This window comes from Ptychodera flava, chromosome 9 (genome assembly GCF_041260155.1).
Source record: "Ptychodera flava strain L36383 chromosome 9, AS_Pfla_20210202, whole genome shotgun sequence".
Taxonomy (NCBI): domain Eukaryota; kingdom Metazoa; phylum Hemichordata; class Enteropneusta; family Ptychoderidae; genus Ptychodera; species Ptychodera flava.
This window is the reverse complement of record NC_091936.1, coordinates 16,578,438-16,601,455: the sequence shown is the minus strand read 5'-3', so window position 1 is coordinate 16,601,455 and position 23,018 is coordinate 16,578,438. Positions and strand designations below refer to the sequence as shown.

Below are 23,018 nucleotides of genomic sequence, written 5' to 3'. Positions count from 1 at the left end.
TTTTTCAATAAAAGCCCTCTTCAATACCTTATTTAAACTTCGTCAGAGCAAAGTATACGGGCCGACGGAGTCACGTGACCGAGTCTCGTCCGATGCCGAGACACAGTTTTTGACAAACGGTCGATTCGCCTGAAATGTGGCGCCTTTGTTCAGACAGGTCGCAAATTTCCGTTACGTACCACCTCGGTGATGAAATGCATAAAAAAGCAATGATTTCCTAAAGTGAGGTATCGATTAAGTCAAACAAAAAACACAAATGTTCCAACTCGTAAAGTAAAAACCAGAAATCACGTTTTCATTCGGAAAATTTCGATCGAGGGAAAAACAAACACATCCAAGCTTTGCAAAAAAAAACCCGATCAATGTTATTGTCAAAATGAACTGTGCTGGGGACGTTAAACGATTAGTTAGAAAAATTTATGATGGCGATTTCATCGTTTTGCCATCGAACCGCGACTTTATAATAAACTATGGCTCCACAGGCATGTCTTTTGTTTCACCAGATAATCGTTATGCGACACTGGACTTTATAAATTGTTTGATTCACATTTTTACGGAACTTTCATAAAATCTTATTCTTAGCATTTATTGACACATAGATGAAAAGATTAAGAGGAAAATGACCTCTGAATTTATTCAAAATTACTTGTTTCACTTATATTAGATATTTTTGGTTAATGATCAAAAGTGCACACCTCTCCCACGCATTTATGTGGTGTCCAGGGTGATTTTAAGTACGCATGCGCACTTTGAGGACGATAAAAATTACAGCAGAAAATATTTTTATTGTGTATTTTTAATTCTTTAGCTTTGAAGAGAGCGCGTTTTGGCCCACTCACGACATCTCCGGAGCAGACCATAGCCTGTCCGATTACGTCACCGTTAGCGATCGTCGCTCGTATTGCTTTGTTCCGGAGCCGAGGCAAATTATGGCCGTAAAAGTTGGTATTGTCTCCTGTTCAGAGCGACGCGCAGTCGTTAACAGTTTGTCTCCCTTTGTTTGTCTCAGCTATTAGAAACGGACAATTGTGGCTTTAACGACGGTAGCTGTAACACTAGATTTTTTTTAATTCGCCAATGACAAGATGCCAGCAAATGATTGTGAGGATGTCTGTAGTTTTACTGCTTGCCGTGACAAGAATTCGTCGTTGGAAGACAAGACACCGTCAGTTGGAACACCTCCCGACGGCAGACCTAGGATAAATTTCAACGGTAGAACCAGCAAGGTGTATTTGATGCCGGTTTCCATAACGACAGCGCGCAGTGACCATGATCCAAGTTTATCGCTCTTTGCCGCTGTTGATCACAATTTGGTAGATCACACCCAGCGTGGCAATAACAGCCGGAATGTCTTCCCTGTAAACAAACCATCGTGTGAATCATCAGCGTCAGGAGACATGGAGAGCAACCAAGAACGTTTGAACAGTGACAAGACCCTCCAAGGTTTTCGGAAAAGTGGAGAAACCAGCGAAAACCAGGACCGTCGAAGCAGTGGCCAGGACAGCGCTATATCTGTATCACCGATCATGTCCAGTTTCAGATCGGATTCATGCCCGCCTCAAAGCATGCGAGGTAAGCGAGCGCGAATCAACGGCCGGCCCGGCCGGCCAGCCACAGCCAACAACAACAAAAATCGAAGACTTTCGCGGACATCTCTTTCGAACGGAAAGTCCGAGTCGAGAGCGACGATAAGCACCGATGTAACGATCTCCGCGTCGTCGTCGTCCGTAAAGGCCGGCAAGACAGACTTCATCAAGGAAATTCTGTCAAAAGTTAGGGCCGAATCGAGGGCGCGGAGGCTGAGCCGCATGAGCGAAGACCAACGAAGGGAGATGCTGAAGAAACACCGCTCTTCAACGATGTCGGCGGAAAGTCTTGTCAAGTGGTTGCAAGAGAAACGAAAGGCCGATGAGGATGCGGATTTCATCAAACGAAGGAAAGCTAGGGTATGTTAAACTTGACTGTGAAATTCGAAACCATGCTACATGTCATTGCTTAACGATGAGGCCGGTATTTAAAACTTCTTTCGTTTTTCAGTTGTTGTTTTCTTTTCGTACATTGGGCAATTTGTCAACTTCATTGCGATATGTATAATCGCCCTGCTGGAACAGATATACTCTCGCTTGCGCAAAACTTCGGATCCTAGCTCATGCAAAAGAACGTCTCATGAATACTCCATGCATTTAGAATAAGGTAAAAATTACAGGCATATGGAGAAAACGTTAAAAAAACAAACAAAAATTTGCATGCCATGCATTAGGTTTCAATTTCTCTTAAACCAAGCTATCGAAGCTTATGCGTTTCCTCATACTGCCACGTTTCGTCATCTATGATCAAAACGATACCTCGTTAAATATGAATGTTTATAACAATATTACTCGTGGTACACTAAACAATTTAATATTTCACTAAGCAAGTCCTTGTGAATTATGGACTTATTTCAGGTAGGTGTATTAAAAGAGTTATCTATTCCTGGAAAGGATAAAGTCGCTGTCTCTCGCGATACCGCGTCACAAATTCTATAATGGATGTTACCCTGCCGGCTGTAATTCATTTCTGTATTCTATATTCTTCTGCTATCGCACTTCGGTGATTCAAAGCTTCTCTGTGACATGTACAACCACTGCATTGTGTCCATTGAGGACCAGAAACTACGTGTGCACCATCAAGTAGGACTTCGTAAACATAACGCATTCTTTGGTTTGTTGTCTGAAGAGTAACGAGGCAAAAATAACGGCCGTCAAGGCGGATAGATTAGTCATACCTTATTGTTATGTATTTATTTATTTCTATCCATTTTTAACACTTCAGCGCACGTTTCTAAGAAACGTTAATGGTGAACCAGGTTTTCTGTTTTTGTGCACATTCCAACCCATTACTTCCTAAATCTTAACGTAGATCTTTGAAAGAAAATTTTATTTTCAATTTTTTTCGCATTTTTGGCGGCCATCACCGTCTCCAGATCTGCGAGAAACAAAATTTCCATCACGGATTCTCACAGATTCCTGACGTCTGACAGTGAACCTAATTTGTGTTCGATACAGAGATTGTTTAATTGGATTAATCACTAAATCCATTTGTAACTCAAGTATTTCGCAAGTATGAAGATGATGATGGTACTCATACGTCAAGCCCTATTCATCATTCACTTTCTGCCTCCGTTCCCTAGTGGGATGGAGTCAATTATCATACCCATCACGACATCGCAGTTGACTAGAGACAAAATCGCAACACGTCTTACGGTAAAGATATTAAAAGCAAAATTGACTGTTTTAGTTCACTCAAACTGCCGTTCTATCTTTGCGGTCTTTCCGCAAAAAAAAATTCTGGTCATGTGGTAAGTGTTGTTGCCTTCACATTTGAAGAGATCACAAATCCATGCCCTGATAAGCGGTTCGACTTTATTGTCGTATATTGACGAGGAAACAGTGATGTCCAAAATTATCCCGACGCAGAAACAATAGTGGGCTAATGTGTTTTACATCCCCATATAACGTACTCGTTTACCAATGACGCAGATAATACCTGACAGTGACCTATACGTGTAGTCTAGATCTTCAAGTCCATGGAAAATTTTAAAGCAGGTCAAATCTCCGGTTTAAAAACGAACAATAAGCATGTAGTTTCAGTGTTTATTTCACGCGTCGTTTCTGAAATGGAAGCATGGGGGCTGACCTGGAAAATGGTATCATTTCGAAGACTTGCTATTTCAGTCTAAAATATTGCCGCCTGTTTCACTTAAATTGCCCTGGTGAAGGAACAAAAGACGAATATTTTCTTTATTTATTTCGACTTATAAGTCATTGACTTTGAAATTTTAACATGCACAGAAAACACGAGTTGACTTTGGGTGTGTTCGGAATTCATTGATATGACAAGTACATCGCCTAAAATAGAGAAAAGCTCCATTTTTTCTTTCATTAACTATTCAGTTGTTGACATTTCAGAAGTTTTATAGCATCTAGACAGATTTCAAGCGACCAAAATCAATTATATTGTTAAACTTCTTTCCGTTTTTCCCGTGAATTATTGACAATAGCCCTACTTACCATTGATTATATGGTTTCTTGGTAAAGAGTTGGTTCCTTCCTTGTAGATTCGACCATGAACGTGAATGACGTCACACCGATACACATGTCTCTGCAATTATCAGTATTCCCCCGTTTCTTCACAGGCGCGGCAACGGTTTCAGCGGATCATACGGCTTGTACGGCGGCTGTGTGGTATCACCAAGAGGATGAAGATATTCTCAGTACAGAAGACCATGCAGACTGCCGCGGAGTCCCACTACCACACCGTGTACAACAGCAAAGTAGTTTCAGACATGGCGTTCAACAAAGCAAAGTTCATGAGAGGCACCAAGGTAAACTTGGAGTCGCGTGTTGTGCACTTCAAAATTTAGGAGTAGTATTCGATAGTGCTGGCGCAAACTTGAACAACTCTCAGATCTACCGAGAAAAGTTACGTTGGTTTGCTAAAGTTTAACCCTTTCACCAAGGTACTTCGCGTCTCGAAATTGAAATACTTAAACTTTTGCCAACATTTTCCTCAGAGAAACTTTAAATCGTTCCCTTTCGAAATCAAGAAGAAAAATCTGGGGTCACCGTGCAAATTTTGACACGAGAAGAACAAATTTTCGATTATTTACTGGTGCTGGAAATTCAAAATGGCCGCCAACCTTGTGGTAACTCTACGGTGAATATGAATTTTAGATTTAACAAAACCAATCCATTGAAAATTTAAGTTACTCCATAAGCTTCAAAATGAGCCCAAACAAGTGGTAGACCAAAAACGTACTGTAAAAGTTCGAGAGTCCGTATATCTGTCCCCGAGGAGTCTTCTACCTTACATTGTTTTGGCCCAAATCAATTATTATCAAATGGTGATTGTGGACCTGTTTATAGGGAGGCGGGAGTGAACAGGTGAAGTCAAACAGTTTCGCCAAGTCGACTACGTTGCTGTCACTTCCTCAGTGTTAAATTCCTTTTAACATAAAGTTGTAACAGTTACGCCGACCTTATCGTATGTGAAGAAGGGGGTCTGCAAGGAATTGAGGTGCAATGTCCAAAATAAAAAAAAAATCTCAGCAGCTGTTAACGAATATTGTCTCAAAACTTTGAAAGTTTTGCTGCTTTTACACACCAAATATATACCGACATTACCTGAAACTGAAAAAGTGAGGTATCTGGAAAAAAATGTACGTATACATGTTCTGCCAACTAAAACTCTGAAAAAAAAGCGTCAAATCTTGGAACGCGAACAAAATAGACGGCCTACCCATCCAAAGAAATAGTGGTCCTTCCCTGAGCTGAGAAAAACAAGCCATAACAGTGTACCAGTTTTATGTGCTGCGGTGGTAATAAAATTTAGGATTGCGTCATCGTTTTCTCTCAGTTGTTTCTATGGTTGTTCGCGTAATCATCTTTAGATATTACTTATATTTGGTTTGCGTACACTTGTCTCGGTAAGGTGACCTCTCGTATCTTACTGTGAGTGCTCTTTTTCAGGAATTTTCACGGGTTCCCAACTGGGCTAAGGAGATCATTGAGAAACCCTCGGACATGCGCACTGACGGTGAACTTAGACAAATCCATGCTCTCCTCAGAGGCTTGAAAAGTTTTGATAAATTTACACACACGATACAGATGGTGATGTGCAAAGCATTTACATATGAATTGTGAGTCAAGTAAATATCATGTCTTTCACTGTTTAACCCTTTTACCACCATGGTTTGTCCCAAATTCATTTTTTCTATGGTAAAGTTGGACCTGTACACAGGGAACTGGGGGTGAAAGGGTTAACTTAAATCCATTTGTGTGCTTGAGTATTAGCATGTTTACACATTTGTTTAACTAACTAGGACTTACTTTCGTCATATTCATTGTATATAACCTTACTGCAAAATGGAGATGATAAGATGGGCGTGTGCGTATGTGTATGAGAGAGAGAGAAATGTAAATTATTTACAATACTACATCACAGAAATTAAAAGTATGATATGTTTACACATTTATTTAACTAGCCAGTACTTAATTTCGTCATATTCATATATAACCGCACTGCAACATGGAGAGGCGTGTGCATGTCTGTATGAGAGAGAGAGAGAGAGAGAGAGAGAGAGAGAGAGAGAGAGAGAGAGAGAGAGAGAGAGAGAGAGAGAGAGAGAGAGAGATGCAGACATACAGCCAGAGACGCAGAGACAGATATAGAGGCAGACAGACAGACAGACAGATGAACTGGCAAAGACAGAAATTGACAGAGATAGGTAGCCAGGCAGATAGATTATGTCAGTCAGACAAACAGACACACATGTCGACAGCCAGCGGCAAGGTAGACAGAGCGTAATAGATTAATGTCGTCAGAATCAACAATTTCAACCCTCACTTGGAACGACTCAATTATCTTGTCAACAGGATAGAGCCAGAACGGATTATATTGCGTAAAGGCCATATTGGACAGAACTTTTACTTCATCTATTCCGGCTCCGTGTTCGTCAACACAGAAGAGTTAAACCCTGCAACAAGGAGGACATTTGTGAAGACAGAAGCTGTGTTATCTAGAGGAGATGCCTTTGGGGTAAGTTACAGCATTGACGATCATGACGGAAAAACTGCTCTGCGGCCAAACCTAACTCATTCCTTGTTCTACAAACTTTTATTTTCCCTATTAGAAGTGTTACAAATATTAAAGAATCTCTATTATGCACCTACATAAAGACTAATATTTTAAAACCAGCGAGGCAGGGGCCGTTACACTTGACATTGAAGACCAATTATGCCTGCTTTCACATCACAAATATAAATTGTGATACAGCAGAATGACATCAAAACAGGTTCAATATTCAAGGTAGACACTTTTCCAGATCAAAGACACAAACAGAAAACGACAGTAATAACATGGTCATCTTGAACCACTGTGGTGGTACCTGGTGTAGGGAATGGGTAAGCGTACCATGCCAAGTTGAAACATTCTCCATCCACCAGGATTGTCCCAAACTGACAAATTTAGCTTAATCAGGCAACGCCATCAAATTATCGTTTGGAGTTGAAGCCATGAATGCTGTCCTACATCATTCCAGAAACAGACACGTCATATATTTCGATACCACATCTACACAAAAGAGACGATATTAACTAATGTACGGCAGAAATTAAAACTTATTGTCTCTGAAAATATATGTCAATTTCAATGATAGAAAGGGCACAGAGGCTTCAGAGAATTATTTCCTGCGTTCAAGTAGTATGCGCCTCGAAAGTGAAAGACTAAAACTTTTGCTCATATTTTCTAAAAGTAATCTTTCGACAATTCTCTTTCAAAATCAATAATAAAAATCGGGGGTCAAATTTTGTTTCTGGAGAAACAAATTACTCGAGATTAACCGATATTTGAAATTCAAAATGGCCGCCAACCCATTGGGCAGGCGACTGAAGTTGTAATTGAAAAATGACCTGAGGGCAGCGCTGCCCTGAGGGCAGTTCAGAGCGCAGTAATTATGTACACAACATTCAATGACGTCACTAAGGAACTGCATGTCTACCCTGAGGGCAGCCCAGATATATTGCTGCCCTCGGGGCAGATTTGCAAATAGGATAGGAAATAAATGTCTGCCCTGAGGGTAGCTCTGATATATTGCTGCTCTTTGGGCAGATTGGTAGATATACAATTATGCATTGGTGTGTGAGCATAGAAAATGTATGTCTGCCCTGACGGCAGCTGATATATATTGCTGCTCTAAGGGCAGATTGGTAGATATACACTATGCAATGCTGTAAGGATAGGTAATGTATGTCTGCCCTGAGGGCAGCTCAGATGTATTGCTGTCTCCAGGGCAGACATACATGTTAAAGTGTTGCATAGTGTATGTCTACCAATCTGCCCTGAGAGCAGCAATATATCAGAACTGCCCTCAGGGCAGACATACATTTCTTATCCTTACAGCATTGCATAAGTGTATATCTACCAATCTGCCCTGAGGGCAGCAATATATCAGAGCTGCCCTAAAAGCAGACATACATTTCCTATCCTATCTACCAATCTGCCCTGAGGGCAGCAATATATCTGAGCTGCCCTCAGGGCACACATACAGTTCCTATCCTATCTACCCGGGTCTGCCCTGAGGGCAGCAATACATCTGAGCTGCCATTAAGGCAGACATACAGTTCCTATCCTTACACATTATGGCATAATGCATAGTGCAGTGACGTCATTGAATGTTGTGCACATGTTTACTCCGCTCTGAACTGCCCTGAGGGCAGTGCTGCCCTCAGGTCAATTTTCAGTTGCAACTTCTGCCGCCTGCTCCCATTGGTAACTCTATGGAGAAAAATAAAATTTTCGATTTTGGATAAACAAAGACAGTAGAAAGTTTTCTTACATCAAGAAATTTTAAATGAATGCCCACAAGTGGTAGATCAGAAAAGAATTTGAAAAGTTTGAGGGGCCCTCATTATGATGAGGGCGCTGTTCCCGAGCAAGTCAAGTCGTCACTTCGTCTCTTCAATTTGCTATTTTTACATGGTTATCAGTACATCTACTCACGACCATCCTGGAATATCATCTTTATGATTATCTGAGGTAACTTTCAAGACTTTGCTTGTCGTATTTTCTCAACATTTAAAAGAAGAAAACGAACTTTCCGTCTTGTGTACAGACTGCACTGGAAAGCCGAACATTCTCTTCTGCGAAGTCCTTTTGTTCCAATGCAAATGAATGCTAATGAGACGGTGCTGAAATGCAACGACTGTGCTGAAACCTCTGGTGTCAGCTTTACCCAGGGAGATTTATGTCTGTGCAGAAATTGTAAGGAAAATCGTTTCCCATCAAAAGCTACAGGCACGAAAAAGAAAGACGGTAAAAAGTTTATGTCAGTTTCATGCCGTGAAAGTGACAGTACCATGGTAGACAAGAAATTGAATGACATTACCAAGCAGCTGGCTTGCCTGCCAGCTGTAGTGAAGGATATTCATGAGATAAAAACATCTCAAACTACAATTACCACCTCCCTAGAATACTTCAACGTTTTGGTCGAAGAAATGAGAGGTCAAATAGACCAGTTACAACATGACAACCAGCGGCTACAGCGACATAATGAGGAATTGACGAAACGAATGGTTGAACTTGAGAAAAAACAAGAAGATCAAAACCAGTATAGTAGAAGACAAAACATTGAAATTCACGGTATTCCAGAAACCCAGAATGAAAATACAGATGACATATCGCTAACAGTAATAAAACGCATCGATCCCGGGGTAACAATCGATGATCTTGAAGTCACCCATCGAATTGGAAGACAGGAAAGACAAGACAACGAGACAAGGCATCGACCAGTCATCGTTAAATTCGCCAGTCGAAGAACGCGGGACAAAGTTTACAACGAGAGAAAGAAACTGAAAGATACTACTACAGACAGACTAGGCTACGCCGTCAAAAACAAAGTGTACGTCAATGAAAATCTAACACCAATCAAACGTAATCTGATGAAAAAGGCCAATGACAGGAGAAAGACTCTGCATTATAAATACCTGTGGACATATAATGGTAACATTTATGTTAAAAAAGAACAAGATGCGGTTTCAATTGTCATCAGAAATGAAACAGATTTGATCAAAATAAAGTAAGTTATAAAAATTAAAATGGTTTTTAATCCCATCCTCCATTTTACTTCGACAATCAACCATGCAGTTACCAGACACAAATGTTTTGAAGTATCTAGTGGCACCTACATATTTCAGATTTCAATGACAAATTCTCAAATAGAAACCGCGTACTTTCAGTTTCACATGTAAATATTAGATCCTTGAGTAAAAACTTTGATGATTTCCGTTACGTATTTGAAGATAGTATTAATAACAAATTTAAGGTTATAGCCCTGACTGAAGTTTGGCAAATCCATAACAAGGACATGTACAATATCCAAGACTATGCCTTGGAATTGAGATGCAGAGATCATGGTAGAGGTGGCGGGGTGGGAGTGTATGTGCACTCTTCCTTGCAGTATACTGTACTTGATGATTTTTCTGTCCCAAATGCCGAGTCACTATGGTTAAAATTTGTTGAGAAAGGAAAAGAGTATGTTCTTGGTATTATTTATAGGCACCTAGTGATAATGAAGTCTCATTTATTGATGGACTTGAGAATGTATTGTGTAATATCAATCGTAAATATCATGGTTGTATCTTAGTTGGCGACTTCAACATCGATATATGTCAGTGTTCTAACATTTCTCACAAGCTTTTGGACACTCTTACTTGTTTAAATTATACACAAGTTGTTAAACACCCAACTCGTGTCACCCGTACCTCCCAAACTATTATTGACCATATTTACACAAATTTATGTGACAGACGTATTGATGCTGGAGTTATAATTGTTGCCGACATGTCTGATCATTTTCCAGTTTTTGTATTTTTTAATAATTTCTGTACGCCGACATCGGACGGCAATAATAATTTTTCCAGGGATTTATCAAAGTACAACAAAGACGCCTTTAGTAATGATCTTAAAGCAGAAACATGGGAAGATGTTCTAGTCTGCCATGGGGACGTCAATGACGCATATCAATTTTTAGTACAAAATTTCTCAATGTTGTTTCAAAACATGCACCTTTAAAGTCTAGTCACAAAGTTAAGAAAACAAAACGCAAACCTTGGATCACATCTGGTATTAGAAATTCAATAAATATAAAACACAAAATGTATAATAAATTGATTAAAAATGAATTTAAAGAACCGTTATTGAGTCATTTAAAAAGTATAGAAACATCCTGACTAATATTCTTAAAAAGGCCAAAAAATATACTACACAAATCTTCTTAGGGCTAATCAAAGTAATAGTAAAGAGATGTGGGAAGTGATTAATGAAATTTTAGGTAAACAGAAATGTAAGAAATTGAACATCCCACACCAAATTAAAGTTGTTTCAGGTGATCAAACATTAACATATTCTCATTTACATGACATAGCCGAACAATTTAATAATTTTTTTGTCCACATAGGTGAAAACCTTGCTAGCAAGATAGATGCCACGACGAAACCCATGGCAGATTTTAAAACCTATTTGAAGAGTCCCAACCCATATTCTTTTTTTCTTCGCCCTGTAACTGAAAATGATGTTAGGAACACGATTGCTTCACTTGATATTGGGAAGGCAACTGGTCATGACAATATTAATGTTAGATTTGTAAAAGATGCCATGAACGAAATTTCATTGCCGTTATGTCATATCATAAATTTGTCTTTCTCGCGGGGACAGTTTCCTGACGAGTTAAAATAGCTAAGGTTTTGCCTATTTACAAAAAGGGTCATGTGGAAGATTTGGGAAATTACAGACCTATTTCAATTCTACCAGTTTTTAGTAAAGTTTTAGAAAAAATCGTTAATAAACAGATTCTGTATTTTCTTGATAAACATAACATAATATATGATCACCAGTATGGTTTCCGTACACGTTATAGTACTAAACTTTCACTAATCAGCCTATCCCAGTATCTCCTTGATGAAATTGACAAAGGAAATCCCACCTTAGGTTTATTTATAGACTTCTCAAAAGCCTTTGACACTATAAATCACAGTATTTTGCTCTCCAAATTAGAGTATTACGGTGTCAGAGGTTTACCTCGTCAATGGATTCAAAGTTATTTGTCTTCCAGGAGTCAGTTTGTTAGCATCAACGGTGTACAGTCTCATAATATGAATATAAATTGCGGTGTTCCCCAAGGTTCGATTTTAGGGCCAACTCTTTTTCTCATTTACATAAATGATATCCCCAAGTCGTCTGACAATTTTGATTTCAGACTGTATGCAGACGATTCAAATCTCTTCCACACAATTAGACACAAGTCCAATCTCATTAATTTAACCGATGTTAATGGAAATTTAGCAAATGTGACTAACTGGTGTGATGCTAACAAACTGACCATAAACTCCACAAAAACGAACTTCACAATTATAAAAGTAGTAGAAAAAACCTGTCATGTAATGGGTCCCTCGTTTTGAAGGATCAAATAATCGATAAAGTTGATTGTGCGTCATTTGTAGGGGTAATTGTGGACAGTAATCTCTCTTGGAAACACCATATTACACATGTACGAACGAAAATTAGCAAACTGACAGGTGTGTTTTTGAAACTACGCCATACTGTGCCACAGTCTACCCTTGTACTATTATATAATGCCTTTGTCCTTCCTCACATTATGTATGGTCTAGAGGTATGGGGAAACACATGTCCCACATACTTGAATGACATTTTTTTAATACAAAAGAAGCTAGTCCGCATCATGACCTTTAGTACTTGGACAGCACACTCAGCACCACTTTTCAAGAAACTAGGTATACTTGACATTTTCAAACAACATAAATTACAACTCGCACTTTTCGTACACGATGCTTTGAATTTTAGGCTACCAGATACCTTTTAGACTTTTTCACCCCTATCACACATGTGTACAGTACAAGGCAAAATGTTCGGAAAGACTTAGCCATACCAAAAGTCAGACACAAAGCAGGTCAATTTACAGTTAAGTATGCTGCAACGAAGTTATGGAACAGCATACCTTGCAGTATAAGAGACATAAAAAATAGACATCAATTTAAACGGCAATATAAAATGTATCTCCAGTCATCAAATTAGCCAGTCATGCATTGTTTTCATGTTCATTCTAAGTTAACTTTATTTTCGGTGATAGTTTTTTTCTGTTTCTCTCGAAAATTGTGATGTTATTTCCAGGTTATTTTCTTTCTCTTCTGTTACCAATTGATATCTTTATTTGTAACGATAATTCCTGAAGCAGAATTCTTTTGATAATTTTATATTAATATAATTTGATTTATTTGTAATGATTACGTTTCTGTATTACATTTAGTGAACAGTTTTGCCCAGAATATTATTAAGAATATAATTGTTTTCTTTTGTATAAGGAGATGGACTTGACTAGTTGCTAGACAACTATTTTCCTTTCTCCTTTTCCCCTTTTCTCAATGTTTTGTCACAAAGTGTTTGTTTGTATTTGTTTTGCTTTTGATTCTGGGAATAAATATATATATATATATATCTGTCCCCGAGGCGCGTTCTACCTTAAAGGTATACAGTCACCTGTAATCTAAATATGCCCATATATGGTCAAAGGGGCGTTCCTTGGTATTCAAAGTGTTCATGTGGTGGAGCTGTTTTTAAACAGCGGCCACCCGCTTAAAATCTGTGATTGGTTAGATTTTCTCTTTCCATGGTAACTGTGGCAAAATTGGAACAGGTGACAGTATACCTTTAAACAGTGTACAATAAGAGACAGCAGCTCGAGAAAACTGATTCACTGATCAAATTCAATAATCTGTCTCATAGGAACTTTCTCTCCTCCGTGACATCAAACGGACGGCAACGGTTTCTAGCCGAGAAACTTGCGAGCTGCTGGTTGTCGAAAGAGAAGTCTTCGCTGAAATCTGCCCTATGATCTTCGACCAGGAACTCGAGGCAAAAATTCAATTTTTAGGGTAAGTGACAAATTGACCATTTGACTGATCAGTGAATTATGTGCTTTATGGGGTAATGTGACCTATTAGAACAATGTCCCTTTAGCTGTATCTTTTTTGCATTGTGCTTACCAAAGAAAATGCTATTCAATCTTGGGAGAGATGTTTTGATTCTCGTTATTAAGTCACATTGTCTTTGAAAATGTCACTATTTCAATCCTTGGCGATGGTCCAATGTTCAGTTTTTGAGTACTCGCTTCCGGCGGAGCTGTTAAAATCTAAATGTACGTCTCTTGCCAACGTTTGAAAGCTTTGTGTTCACACATAGGTAAGCTATATTAATGAAGTTGCTTCTTGATTTCAAACCATCTTGTCGGAAACAAATGCAAAAAGTTACATCTAATGAGGTCGTAAGTATGTTCGCGTTAGTTATTGGCAAAAATTCATAACATAGACGGAACCATACAAATCAGTTTCATTGTGTTATCTACCATATAGAAATCTGCAAATCTTTGATAAGTATTGGAGCGAAGAATCGTTGAAGGATCTGTGCGCAGAAGGACAAATACAAGAGGTACTCAAAGAACTGCACTGTTTATTAATTTTTTTCCATGATATTTTTCTCAAACACGAAATACTATGATTTGTAGCCATAGCCAACTCCAAATTAAGCGACGATATAATCTTCTTCAAAAGTACTATATATGTCGTCTTTATACATATTAAGCATTTACATCCCCCAGCGATGGGTATACCGCTAGATTTGACCATTTCACGACACATATACACAAGAACTAACGAATGTATAATATGAAATGCCAATGTCAAAATCGAGTGGTGTACCCGTTGCTGAGGTAATTTATTGCTATTATATTAGAATAACAGTACATTGAAATTTTTGAGTAAAACGTGAAAAAATGATTTTTCTTTTACTGAGAGCTGTCACGTGTCCCAACTGTGCAATATTCAGAATAATGCTCTGTTATTTTCTGGTCTTGCCAAAATCAGATCGCTGCATTTTCGCATCAAGAAACATGATTGTATGATATGACTAAGATAATGTCCCCAAAATTGCACTACTTTTTCCCGACGCAAACAAGATTTTCAACGTTTCGAATACTTTTCAGTTTAAGACGAACCGTGTAGTGACGGCTGACTGCATAGAGGACGGTGATTCAATATACATATGCATGGAGGGAAGATGCCGAATTTTGAAATATCTTCTCCTGGACGAAAGTTTTAGGAGAGAGGAAGATCAAGGTGAAGGGGACGAAGAGGTCGTTGACCTGGCGATTTTACTGACGCATCAGACAATAGGCAGGACCATCTTCAAACGGGAGGACTTTACAGGTTAGGGTTAAGTATGTGGTTTACAATTATCGACAAGTCACAAATGCTTTCCTAGGATTCGTCAAGGCAAATAATGGAGACCCCAGCTTCAGGATCGACCATGAACAAAGTGCAATTGATGATGATGGTAAAACGGTATTGGCGCCTTGCTAGTGAAGTTACCAGATACCACTTCAATTTTTGTGCACAGCCAGATGTCAGGTGCCTGATAAATCTGATGTCATGCATAGCCTAGATGTGAAAAATAAAGTACACAGTTTGATCATACCAATCAGTAACAATAACCAATGATTGCGCACATTATCCCCTTCCCCTTCCCTACCTCTCCCTCCCTTTCTCTCCCCTCTCCCCTCTCATCCTCTCTCATCCCTCTAAGTCCCCCTCCCTTTCTCCCCCTCTCCACTCTTTCCCCGCTCTCTCCCCTCTCTCTCATCCTCTCTCTCATTCTCTCTCACCCCTCTCTCCATTTATATCAGTCTGTCGAAAGACATCTTATAGAGAAAATACGGTGTCTTCAATCGGGGTTCGAACCCACAACATACGGCATCCAGTAGACAAAATAATTTCAGCCTTAAGATTTCAGCATTTGCCATGATCGTAAAATAAACTACTGTGACCTCGCCCTCTACAGATGACAAGAAAACTAGTGCCGAACATAAAAGTAGCATGCTGTCAGCAATGCACCTGGACTACGTGGATAGACCCTACGCCATGGGCGAGGTGAGGTCAAAGGTTGATAATTCGAGCAGCTGTACTGAAATACGGAAAAACGCGCTGTCATAAAAAGTCTGTGATCGTCGATGGAAAATACTTTCCTGGTGTCCATGATAAGTTAGAAGGGATTAAGTCGATGAAGCTTTTGACAAACCTTATGCACCTGAAGAATACTCATCAGATTTTCTTTGGGCCCCCTAGCCTCATGAACCGACTTAACCCCCTAGGATTATGTTGATTTTTATAATTGTCCGGTGTGGGCCAACTGTTCTTCAGTCTTGCAACAAAGTGTTTTCAGAAACCTCGGAGCAAAATTAGTATATTCTCATAACCCCATGACTAAAAAGGAAGGTCGGTCACGGATGAGGCACTTTTTTTGGTAAAATATGATAAAAGAATTACATCCTTTAGAGAATAAATGCTTGCCATTTTCCTGCAGACGGAAGTTGCGGAGCTGGACGAAGGGGGCAATCTAGTTATTAAGGAAAATATCCAGACGAATCCATCGTCCGTCGGGTTCTACGAAAGCTTCGCTTCAAACATGTCTCTGAGCTCTTTCATGAAATTGCAAGCCAAGAAAATGTGCAAGAGGGATATTGTCTATCTGGACGTTGGCGTCCTTAAGTCAAGTCAGATATTCGTAAGTATATTCACGCTGTTCTGCACGAGAGATCATGGTAATAAAAGTAACTCACTGACTTCAACTGTAACATACTTAAGATAGTTCGCGTGTCGAAAATGAAAGACAGTAAACTTTTGCTCAAACTTGCCACAAGCAAACTTCCGATCATTCACTTTCAAAATCAAGAGTGAAATTCGGGGTTAACCGTGCAAATTATGGTATTAGAGAAACAAATTACCTAAGATTTACCGATATTTGAAATTCAAAATAGTCGCCATACCTCTGTTATCTGTCTAGGGAAAAAGAAATTTCTTGATTTTAACAAAATTAGTCGGTGAAAAGTTTATTTACTCTGTGAGTTTCAAAATGAATCCCCATAAGTGGCATGCCAAAACTATATTGTAAAAGTTTGAGAATCCGAATATCTGTCCCCTGTGGCGCGTTCTTCTCTAATTCTTAATCCCAACCTTTGAAAGAAAATATATATCCCCTGAGAAATCTTTTCAATAGTTGACTGTCACATTCAATAATTAGGCGGAGGGACAATAACTGCCACTTTTGGTAACGTTTTCGTCATTTTCGTTTAAAACACAAGTTTACATATACTTTCTTCACGTGAAATTCCAAGTGTCAGTCTTGTAAACACAACGCATCGTGCACAATGTTGAGCAATGCTGTAATCGATGAATGGATTCAAGTCTGGACTCAAGTGCAGCTATCAGCAATAACTTCGGATACTTCACGCACACACAGATCGTGTTGATGTTAGTTGGACACCAGCTATTTCAACGTCATTTGGGGAACTGAGAATAAGAAACTGTATGTTACAAACAGAACTAAAATACAAAAAAGGGTTTACTCAGAATTTACAGCCAATGGAGATTCAAATCATAATCCTGAAGTTTGAAGAGCAGTGCTTAAGGTAGAACGCGCCTCGGGGACAGAAATTCGGGCTTTCTGATCTACCACTTGTGGGGGCTCATTTTCAAGCTCTCGATGAAAGAAAAGTTTTCACCGTCTTAGTTTTTCGAAAATCGAAAATTTTATTTTTCCTCCATAGAGTTAACACAGGGATGGCGGCCATTTTGAATTTCAAATATCGGGAAATTTCAAGTAATTTGTCTCTCTAGTATCAAAGTTTGCACGGTGACCCCTGATTGTTATTCTTGCTTTGGTAAGAGAATGGTCGAAAGTTTCATTAGGGAAAGTTTGAGCAAAAGTTTAAGTCTTTCATTTTCGAGACGCATATTACCTTAAAGGAAAATATCGGAAACTGGTTCAAATAGCTTAAATGTTTTCAACTGAAAAGAAAGATTTTTTATCACATTCACGAGCAATCGGATCTAAAGTAGTGCTTCGAAAATTTAGGCTTTGCCATTTTTCATTCTTTGTCATAATCCAAATCAGGGATCGTCGTGCATGTTTTTGAAATGGGAAATAAATTACTTCACATTAACAAAATGTCTTAATTTTGTCTCCATTTCGCGAAATTAAGATAATATGAACAAGTTTCGCAAGTAGGTTTCAAAACGAGTCTTCGCGAGCTGTATTGAAAAAAAGCGTTGTAAAATTTTGAGGTCACTTACGAAAATATGTCACCACCAAAGCGCATTCTGACTGTTAAGCTTATCTATCTGATATCTAACTCTCAGAATCTGGAGGAGCTGCTCCACCCAACCCCGAGAGATAAGGGCTTGGTACTCGTCAGTAACGGAACTAAGCTGCTACGAATCAAGAGAACTCTGCTGTTCAGGCTGGCAACAACCGAAGCATTGAGCTTTGCAAGAACCATAGCGTCACAGCAAAGGTAATCTTTACACTATTAGATTATCATGGCTCGTGTAACATATGCATAATAAGATCTCCCGGGAGTGATTTTGGTTTCAAGTCAGAGAATTTTCAGTTGAACGAGCCCATCAAACTTGAATATTCTCAGTGTAAAAGGGGTAGCTTCAAATTTGCGTCCACAGATTTATCTGATCGCTTGCTGTTTCATTTGGACCGTGTGTTTTCTAGTAAATTTTACTGAAAAATGTTGTAACAGTTTGAGGTCTCAAATTCATTTTGACGCTTGGCCAATATTCATTTCGATCATAGCATATAGCCTTAGATTTGCATATTTCCTTTCGCAACACCTGTTGTTTTTAAATCTACCAATCAAATGAACATAGCTGACAGTATTTCAACATTATTTCCAATCAAAACAAGCCGATAAAAAGCTACGAACTTTCGAAGGATTGTTGGTTTTTTTTTTAGGTTTAGAATCTTTCCCTGAAATGTGCGTATTCTGTTTAAAGTTTAATAACACGCGCCTTGGAACTGAAAATTTAAAACTTTTGTTTATGGTTCCCAAACGAACTTTAAACCTTTCTCTTTCATTATCAAGAAGAAAAATCGGGGACCACCGTCCAAATTTTGATATTAGAGAAACAAATAGCACCATGTGTTTACTGATATTTGAATTTCGAAAGAGTCGCAATTCCCTGTGTCAACTGTTCATGATAAAGATAACATTTTCGCTTTTTAAGGAGGTAAGTTAATACAGTGAAGACTTCATGTAGTCCACAGGTTTCACATTGAACCAACACAAGTAGCAGGCTAGGTATTGCAACATATTGTGAAAATCTGAGAGTCGTCCAAATATCTGTCTGCTAAAACCAGAGTCGCTGTCTCAATTTTATTTGTTAATTAAGGGAAATCAATGGTTCAACCCCACCTCGCTAAAACCGATGAATTATACTCCCAATTTTGAGTGATGTTATTTCAAATGGCATTGGGTGTCATAGTATCGACACATTAGACAGTCATATATAATATAATATAAGCACCGGCTAGTCACCTGAGTGCATACTTCTCTCTCATCAAATCTGTTAATTAATCTAAATGTTTATATTGTCTTAGTTATCCCACCAAGGAAGTTCTTATAAACTCATACGGCGAACATACACGATGGGAAGACTACAAACAGAGAGTTGTGTCGGACACACTGACCTCGGCCGGCAAAATAACCTCCGACAGAGAACTCAACAATAGAAAGCAGATACGCCACCAGATGAGGCGACGGGATAACCGTTTACAGTCGACGCTGGAGCGAGAGCAACAACAAGATCAACAGCAGCGAATGATGGATTTCGGATGCATGTCGTCGCCCGCGCCGGTCAGGGAGAAAAGATCGAATGTCTGGTTCGACGGAGACGATTTCTTCGAAGACGACGGCAGGCCGGACTCGCCTACTCCGTCGGGACTCTACGAAACCGCTTTCTTGGTACCTCTTCCCGGTGGGGGTTTCACTACGAGAAGGAATAGCCTACTGGTGCAGAAGCTGATCACCCCGGCAGTGGACTCGAGTCAACTCGACATCGTGATCGATGCGGTCACTCAAGTCCGATTCAACTGAATATGACGAATGTAGTTCTAATATACGATGGGGACCGATCGAAAATTTGCTATTGACGATTCCAAAACGTGGTTCGCTATTTATGATCCTCAAATAGCTACAAATGCCCGATCTCTGCAGCTGGGACGCATTCAACATGATGTATTTCTCTGGTAAAAATTCCGTCCAGTTGTAATTATTTTGAAAACTAAAGTTATTTGGGCGCTAATGTTTGCGCAAAATTGGGTCAGGGGAAGTTTCAAACGCGATGGACCGGCTTGTGAAAGAATAAATCTGTATTAAGGATTACGAATAATATACGTTCAACAAACACACTTTGATACAGAGATATTCCACATTAAAATACATTGTAGTATTTAAATTTTAATATCAATATAGTTTGTTTGAAGAGGTCATATTCCTGCTGAATTGACAGTAAATTTACATTTAAACACAAATCTGTACATTTTCCAAAATAAATTGAATAAAATATTATTCTTTAAATATTTCGCCTGTGTCGTCATTAGATGTTAGTTTTCGAAGGTACGGCTGTAAGAACAAAGTTTGATTTTCTGAGTTTTGTCACTCTCCAGACGTCCAGGACTTCACCAAACCTAAAGCATGATCAATGATTGGTGTCCGTGGAGGGAGGGCGTATTTGAGTCTTGCTAGCTACTGCCTAACTGAGCTACTGCACTGGGATACTGAAAATAGGTTCCATCGCTCAGTCGATCAGTCGACAATTTGTTGAGGAAACTCTTGGTGGCGCTGCTATCATCATGCCACAATCCCATTCACAGACCCTTTCCTGATGTCTGATCACAGGGAATTCAGTAATCTTGTTGTTGTTGTTGTTGTTGTTGTTGTTGATGGTGATGATGATGACGATAATAAAAAATATTAAAAAACAATGTGTCATTCCTTGCTATTGTTTGTCGATGTTGTAGATAATTGTAAAAGAAAACTGTAATCGTGACCAAAAAACGACGTAGGTCGCCCAACGTCACGGTTGTATAATAGGACGGGAGTGACGTTGGGCGACCTACGTCGTTTTTTGGTCACGATTACAGTTTTCTTTTACAGTTATCTACAACATCGACAAACAACAGCAAGGAATGACACATTGTTTTTTAATATTTTTTATTATCGTCATCATCACCATCAACAACAACAACAATAAAAACAACAACAACAACAACAACAACAACAACAACAACAACAACAACAACAACAACAAGATTACTCAATCCCCTGTGGTCTGATCGGTCCGTGAATTCTAGCGTATGATCAATCTGAACATTGTCAACTTCAAGGACCGAAGAGCGATAGTTTCTTGCACAGACAATGAGAATGTCTGTGTTTCTAGATAACAATATAGTAGTTCTCAAGCAAGCTTTGCATGTGTCCCTGGGATAGTGGCATTCCCCGATTTCGGTTAAAGGTGGATCCTTGACAATTCGGTAACTACATACAAATGAAAAACAGTTTTCCTAAAAATCGGGGGTTGAAAGTCTACATTTTGGCCCACATACTGGAATTAAATCTTTACATTTTCTACGAACTGATGGGTTAACATCGTGATCGAGGCAAATATAGGGGTCAAAAGTCTAATTTTTTTATCAAAATTTCCTTCGTCAGACGTCTACATTAGGGGTAAAAGGGGGAGGGCATCGGAACCGCTATATATTACGAGTATACCCTCTACATGGAACTGATCTCCCTAGCAAGGTTATGTGTGTGTCAGCTTCTTTCTTGCATGTGTGAGAAAAGAACATTGGATATCGGATATTTTTGAATAAACCCTATACAAACACACCTCCACCATTGAAATGAGCGTTATTATTATATTTCGGAAACAAAACTAGTTTAACCAGCCTTTTAGTAAAACTTGGCACATTGAATGCAAAAAAGAAGTCTAAAATTAATAAGAGAGGAGCGAATGTTGTATGTCGGCTACAAATGCGCTTTGTATTGATCTATTCGTCATGACAAGATACATGTAAAGAAATCATTTTAGATGATGATGAAAAGACGTGGAGAGACAACACAACCAAAAAATCCACCTTAGCTCATTACCAAAAATTTAAAAAGAAATTAAAATGTGAATCATATTTGAAAACTATCAATGAATTTAAAGGTGCCCAATTAAAGTTCAAAGCAAGGTCATGTACTCTAGGGTTAAAATATGAAACGAGACGATGGGAAAATGGAGAGGATGACTATACCTGTCCATGTTGTGGTAAAGAAGATGAGACATTAGAACACTTCTTGTTTAAATGTAAACACTTCTCAACTGAAAGAAATAAATTAATGGCTAAGACAGAAGAAATTCTCTTGAATGACAAAGAAATGAATTTATATAAAGATTTCATTGAAAGAAAATGGTTGATTTGTTTGTATTTACGTGATTCAACTGAAAATTACAACCCTGAATTAAGCTACAAAATTGATATTATTTTTAAACAATTCTTAGTCGAAGCTATAGACAATTGAGAGAAGGAATTTTTTGATCTAGCTGTTAGCATTCTAGTTTTTATTATTATCGTTGCTTTTTTTTCTCTCTGTACTTGAAATTTATTTTTCATCAGTGTTTTGCAGCTCTTAATGTCTTATTTAGTGAGCCCCTGATCTAAAAGGGATGCAGCAAATAAATAAATAAATAAATGTATCCTTGCAGTGTCTCTCTTTGCTACCTACAGTAATTCGCATTTTGAACAAAGAGACATAAGAATATTGTACTGGGAAAAATAAACTTAAAGTAAGGTAAATTTATATGAAATTTTCTCTATGGGTTCTTTTAGACAACTCGCTCACCTACGAGTATACTTTTAAACAATATTTCAGTGGACGCAGAAGCAGATTTCACTAATTATCCAATGCATCAGAAGAAAAACGTCGGATATTTCTTTTTTAAAAATCTCTTTGGTCAAACTGGTCGCCACCACTTTCCCCTGCCCACCGTTTTTATGAAAATGTCGCTTTGAATTTCAAATACTCAGTCGATAATACTTATATGCCTTTTCCTGAAGGAAATTGAAAAAATTGAACCTAGGGTAAAAGAAATTAGACATCTGTCTCAGTAAACCAATGTTTCTTGTGAAGGAGAAATTTTATCATTAAATACAGTATGCTCCATTATTGTGAGTTAGAGCTTAATTTCACCACACCTAGGTAGAAACAATTCTTAATGCGACGCGCCTTGCTGTTGGCGAAGAGACTGGTAGTGACCGTGGACGTCAAGTTAAACTTGAAACTTGGAAGGATAGATAGGAGTTCCAGCGCGTAATATAATTCAATGAAAGCTACGTTATTTTTCGCCATTTTCTCTGTCCACATACTTCTACTTACAACATACACTGTACATTATAAGAACTAGGCATTAAATTACAAAAAAAATGACAATGGAATACAATGACAGAAATTTAATCTCCCATACATCGACACAAATGAGATTTTACTTCCATTTGCTTGGTAATATGAGGAACGTTAGCCC

The 23,018-nt window shown here is 38.6% G+C and overlaps 1 protein-coding gene across 1 annotated transcript; it reads left to right on the top strand.

Annotated features, from left to right (window-relative positions):
* The first annotated feature begins 808 nt into the window (after positions 1-808).
* LOC139140158 (cyclic nucleotide-binding domain-containing protein 2-like) lies at positions 809-20,025 on the top strand. The gene is made up of 11 exons (XM_070709216.1): positions 809-1,946; positions 4,175-4,363; positions 5,508-5,677; positions 6,414-6,576; positions 13,336-13,484; positions 13,962-14,037; positions 14,591-14,813; positions 15,445-15,533; positions 15,967-16,167; positions 17,802-17,956; positions 19,051-20,025. The coding sequence occupies exons 1-11, from the start codon at positions 1,086-1,088 to the stop codon at positions 19,544-19,546; spliced, it is 2,772 nt and encodes a 923-aa protein (XP_070565317.1). The 5' UTR covers positions 809-1,085; the 3' UTR covers positions 19,547-20,025.
* Positions 20,026-23,018: the final 2,993 nt, after the last annotated feature.